General features: G+C 56.0%; 3 protein-coding genes across 3 annotated transcripts; all 3 read left to right on the plus strand.

The window, feature by feature from the left end:
• Positions 1–259: 259 nt before the first annotated feature.
• ACA1_169540 (uncharacterized protein) lies at positions 260–931 on the plus strand (the record flags this gene model as incomplete). The annotated part of the gene is made up of 1 exon (XM_004353892.1): positions 260–931. One exon carries the CDS (start codon positions 260–262, stop codon positions 929–931), a length of 672 nt encoding a protein of 223 aa, XP_004353944.1.
• A 586-nt stretch (positions 932–1,517) lies between these two features.
• ACA1_169550 (ubiquitin carboxyl-terminal hydrolase) lies at positions 1,518–3,691 on the plus strand (the record flags this gene model as incomplete). Its single annotated transcript, XM_004353894.1, has 7 exons — positions 1,518–1,792; positions 1,879–2,020; positions 2,094–2,198; positions 2,285–2,598; positions 2,695–2,823; positions 2,897–3,018; positions 3,135–3,691. The coding sequence occupies 7 exons, from the start codon at positions 1,518–1,520 to the stop codon at positions 3,689–3,691; spliced, it is 1,644 nt and encodes a 547-aa protein (XP_004353946.1).
• Positions 3,692–4,064: 373 nt separating this feature from the next.
• On the plus strand, positions 4,065–4,987 carry ACA1_169560 (ubiquitin interaction motif domain containing protein; the record flags this gene model as incomplete). Its single annotated transcript, XM_004353896.1, has 2 exons — positions 4,065–4,142; positions 4,241–4,987. 2 exons carry the CDS (start codon positions 4,065–4,067, stop codon positions 4,985–4,987), a joined length of 825 nt encoding a protein of 274 aa, XP_004353948.1.
• Positions 4,988–5,095: the final 108 nt, after the last annotated feature.

Genomic DNA, 5,095 nt, shown 5'->3' on the forward strand with positions numbered 1-5,095 from the left:
TTCGTTCGGAGCTCACACTTGCTCGTGTATGGCTTGTGCACTGTAGGAGGACCGCCTACAAGCAGCGGCAGTGAGAGAGGAACAGAGACACAAGGACAAAGCACGCTACGACGACGTGCATGAAGAAGAACGACAGCGGGTGGACGCTGAGTTCAGCGAGGTGCGCACGCCTCCTCCGCCGCACGAAGTGTTCACTGCACATGCGTGCATGGAGGACTAATCCACACCCCGAATCGCTGTGATCGCAACTCAGCTGGTGATGACTCTGGACGAGCGGTACACGGCCCAGTTCAAGTATGTGCCGAAGAGCCAAGACGAACGCGAGGAGCGCAAGAAGCAGATACGGAAGGAGGTGCTGTTGCAGCAGTTGGCCACTGTACAAAAGCGAAGGGCTGACAGAAAGGCAAGGAAGGAGAAGGAGAAGCTCGAGAAGGAGGAGGAGGAGAAGGCGAAGAAAGAGAAAGAGGAGAAGGAGAAGCTCGAAAAGGGGGAGAAGGAAAAACAGGAGAAGATAAGGCTTGAGAAAGAGAAGGAGGAGGAGGAGAAGGCGAAGAAAGAGAAGGAGGAGAAGGAGAAGCTCGAAAGGGAGGAGAAGGAGAGGCTTGAGAAGGAAGAGAAGGAAAAACTCGAACAGGAGAAGATAAGGCTTGAGAAAGAGAAGGAGAATCTCGAGAAGAAGGAGAAGGCAGAGAAGGAGAAGGAGGAGAAGGAAGCCGTCGCTGCAACGACAAGCGACGCGACCCAAGAAGAACAGCCACCGAGCAGCGACCAGAGCACAGACGATCAGTCCGCCCCGCTCGAGCACGGAGAAGAGGCCAAGCCAAACGAAAACGGGCACGCAGTAGAGGAAGAGACAACCACAACCACACCAGAGGAAGAGGACGACGAAACCATACCGGACGAGGTGAGCGAGTTGTTGCCAACGATTTGATCATCTCTCCAGAGTGCAGTATTTTTTTGGCTTTTCTTTTCCAGGAAATTGAGAATTAAAAGAAGTTTCTGCTGTTCTGTTGAAAATGAATCAACATTGTGTTTTACAAAGATTCGTCCGCGTGTAGCGCCACTCATCTCCACCCTCGCCCTCGTCTGGGATGCAAAAGAAGAAGGTGTACACGAGAAAGAACAGGGCCAAGCAGCAGGTAGAGGCTGCACAGCAACAATGCAATCCGAAATTGATAATCGGCAGCCCCAAATCGGCAGACATCTACGCGGTGCTGGACGCGGCCAAATCGAGTAAGAAGAAGGCAGACGAACCACGGCAGCGTAAGGCCACAGAGAAAGAGAAGCGATCTTTCGACGAATCCACACCTGTTGATGAGCCTGCACCAAGGCCCACTACCTCGAAGGGCACAAGCACTTCAACGACAGCATCGCCTTCTCGCACTTCCTTCGTCTTCCGTTCTGCGCGAGAGATCGAGGAAGCGCGGGTCGACGCGAAGTCTGAACGCATAAAGAAGGGCCGCGAGGAAGCACGCGAAGCTCGAAGCAGCCTTGCTGGGTCGCCAACAAAGTTCAGGATGGGCTCCACGCTGTACCACGCGCGACCGAGGCCGTTTACTCGCGACACGACCATCGGTGACTACTTCCCCTCGTACGACCGCTGGGCCACTTCGAACACCGGTGCGCACCACTACGACTTCGATAGACACAACGCCGAGTTGGAGGAGCTGGACCGAAGCGGACGCCGCGCGAGGTCAGCGAGCGGGGGCCTCGGGATCGTCAACAGATCGTGGGCCACGTCCCCCGTCACGTCTCCCGTCTTGTCGTCGCGTCCTGCCTTCAAGCGCGAAGGGTAGTACTACCCGTGTTGACACTTGCTCTTCGTTCGTTCTCGTGCGAGCGCGTCTACTTACTGTTCGCTTTCTACTTTGCGCGCAGCTTGCAGAACCTGGGCAATACGTGCTACATGAACGCGGTGCTTCAGTCGCTACTCTCCCTGGAGACGTTCGTGTCGGACATGAACAGAGATGAATTCATTCAGGCGCTGCCTTACACGTCGTTCTACCAGGCCCTCCTGCAGGTGAGTGAGTGAAACTGCCTCTTCCTAACGTTCACTTCTGACTGTGCTGTGTGTGTCGTGTGTCGTGTGGCAGATCGCTGTTGAAATGAGGCGCGAGAAGCACGGCATCATTAATCCGTGGCCAGTCAAAGACGCCGTTGCTCGGATGGCCAAGCAATTCTCGGACTGGATGCAACAGGTACTTGACCCCAAGGCCTGGTGTTCATTTTAATGAACTCTTCACGCCAGCAAGCAGGAGACTAATGCCAGCCGTGGTGTTGGTAGGATGCGCACGAGTTCTTGGTGAGCTGCCTGGATCAGTTGGAGGGCGAGATCGACAAGATCGGCCAGGATAGCCGCGAGAAGGCCAAAGCGGAGGTCGGCGCGAGCTCCTCGAGCTCAACGCTGGTCATTCTGTCGGAAGAGGAGAAGCAAGCCGAACGCGTAAGGAACGACAAGTGCCCGATCTTCCTCAACTTCGAGTCGGAGGTGGAGCACACCTTCACCTGTCGCAATCCAGCCTGCGAAAACGTAGCCCGAAAGCCAGAGATCTTTAGGGACTTCTCACTCGAGATCATCGAACCGCCGCCCGGAGCAAGGTATGCTTGCGCTTCCAGCGCCGCTTAGTGGTGTTGGCCGATCTGATGAGCTTGGTTGGCTTAATCACGTACGGTGTGTTATGGGCACGATCGTAGCGAGACAGACAAACGCAGTAACAAGCCATCGGTGCAAGACCTGGTCAAGTTTTGGTTTCAAGGCGACGAGGTTGTGGAAATGCGATGTGGCAAGTGTGAGGAGGCAGGAGAAGCAGATGTCGGACACAAGTACACTACATGACTCTTCGTGTCCGTTTGGTATCACCAACTTGGTTGCTGACACTCTTCGCCGCCCTTGCAGCTTTCTACGACTTCCGCGTGTGCTCATACTGCATCTCAAGCGCTTCAAGCCGCTACCGACGGACATCTTCACGATCCGCAAGCTCCAGGACATGGTCCGCCTCAACAAAACCATTGATCTCGGTACGACGAGGCTCACAACTCTTCTCCTTTCTTTTCTTCGCCTGATCACGTCGTGACTTCTACACCGGCTTCAGGGTTCTGTTGTGACCGACGCACGTTCGATCCGTTCGCGCCAGGGCCGCTCAACCTTCCATCTCACGACGCCGCGTTCAGTCCCACCTCTCGCTCTCCATCTTCCTCGCATTCGCCGTCGTCAGCCCCGTCTCCCTCTCCATCATCGCCCTTTTCGACCTCTGTGGCGTCGGTCAAGTCGGCGGAGTTCAAGGTGCCCGCACCGCATTCCAAGGTGGTCGTTCCTCCCACGTCGTCATTCCCCACCGGTGGTGCAAAAGGCGGGGAACGCATCGACGACGACCTGTCTACGATCATCGAAGGAAGTCTCGCCAACAACAAGCGACAGCGGACGCAGAGCAGTGATTCCACGAGCACCTCGACCAACGGCACCAAGCTGAGTGAGGAGGAGATGATGGCGCGAGCGCTGAAGGAGAGCGAAATGACCTTTGCAGCGGTGGAGCAGGCCAAGGAGGAAGAGCGGATCAGAAAGGAGCAGGAGGAGCTCGACATGGCCATCGCCCTGTCGTTGGAGGAGGGACAAGACGATGAACAGAGAGTCAGCATGAAGAGGAAGAGGAGCACCAACGCCACTGAGGTACCTCCTGAGATCATCGTATAAGATACACAGCAAGCTGGCTCACCTCGACCCCCTTCTTTTTCTAGCACCCATTGTCCAGCGAGCGCGTACCAACAGAGACGACCAGAGCCTCTCATGCTGCATCTCCGCTTCGTGTACGAATCACCCTCCTTGGTGAGCTGTGGGCTTAAACGTTCTGAAGGATCAACCTTCCCACAGGTATCTCGTATCTTTGATGATGACGCTGCGGACCAGCAGGAATGGCGCGAGCCTCGTGACAAGTGCAACGCTTTGTACCACCTGGCACGCACAGCCCGCTTTTCAAAGACAACAACTTCAACTGTTGGGTTGTCTGATGATCTTCTTGTTCGATGTGCAGAGAAGCATCGTGGTGCATTGGGGCGCCAAGGCCAGCATGGGTCACTACACCTCCTACGTACATAATCCCACGTCGGGCCAGTGGAAGGAGTACAACGACGACAGAGTCTACGAGGTACACGCGCACCCACTTTGTGCTGACGATGTTCGCAGGTCGCATCAAGTCAAGTACTGATCGCGTTGTAACGTTGTAACGTGCGGACATGTCAACAGTTGAAGGAATCGGCAGCCTTGGGCGAACAAGCGGAGAAGAACGGATATCTGCTCTTCTACGTCCATGACTCGGTACAACACCCAGCGCGGTCCCAGAAGGCGGCCACAAGCGAAGCTACGATGGGCGCAGGCGTCGCGAAGATCCGCAAAGGCAAGGAAAAGCAGGAAGCCGACGAAGAGGAAGAGAGGGAACGCGTGACGATGGACGTCATGACCAACAGCGTAGAGGAGAAGAAGGAGAAGAAAACGAAGAAGCCCTACAACTTCGACGACGCGATGGACGCGTGCAGCAACGCGGCGGAGGACAGCGATGACATCCTCAATCTCAGCTTCTTCGGCGATCTGGCCAACAGCAGCACCAACGGTGCGGCTTCGGCGGAACCTCATAAGCGCGACGAAGAGGAGCGCAAGACGACGCAAAGCCGAAGAGTAGATGAAGATGCGAGGGCGGCCACGCGAACGGTGACGGTGACGAAGCCCGCGAGGGAGGACGGGAGGACGAACGGCAATCGGGAGGCCAAGGAGGACAGTGCTGATGACGAAGATGAAGAGCTCAAGCGGGCCATCGCTCTGTCCCTCGCGGAAGCCACGGAGAAGGACGCGAAAGCGAAAGCGGAAGAGGAGGCAAAGAGGCGGAAGCGCGCCGACGAGCAGGAGCGTAAGGCGAGCGTTGCGGTTGGCGGCGGCGACGAAGAAGAGAGCGGGCTCGAGGACAAGAGAAAGCGGAGGAAGAGGCAAGCACCGTGAGATGCCCCCTGCCTTGAATCCTCCTGTACGAAATCCAGTGATTTATGTATTGTGTATTGATCTGCTCCTGGTCCTTAAAAATGAAACCAAGGGCCACACAATCCCGTT

The sequence above is a fragment of the Acanthamoeba castellanii genome (assembly GCF_000313135.1).
Source record: "Acanthamoeba castellanii str. Neff unplaced genomic scaffold scf7180000084739, whole genome shotgun sequence".
Classification (NCBI taxonomy): Eukaryota; Discosea; order Longamoebia; family Acanthamoebidae; genus Acanthamoeba; species Acanthamoeba castellanii.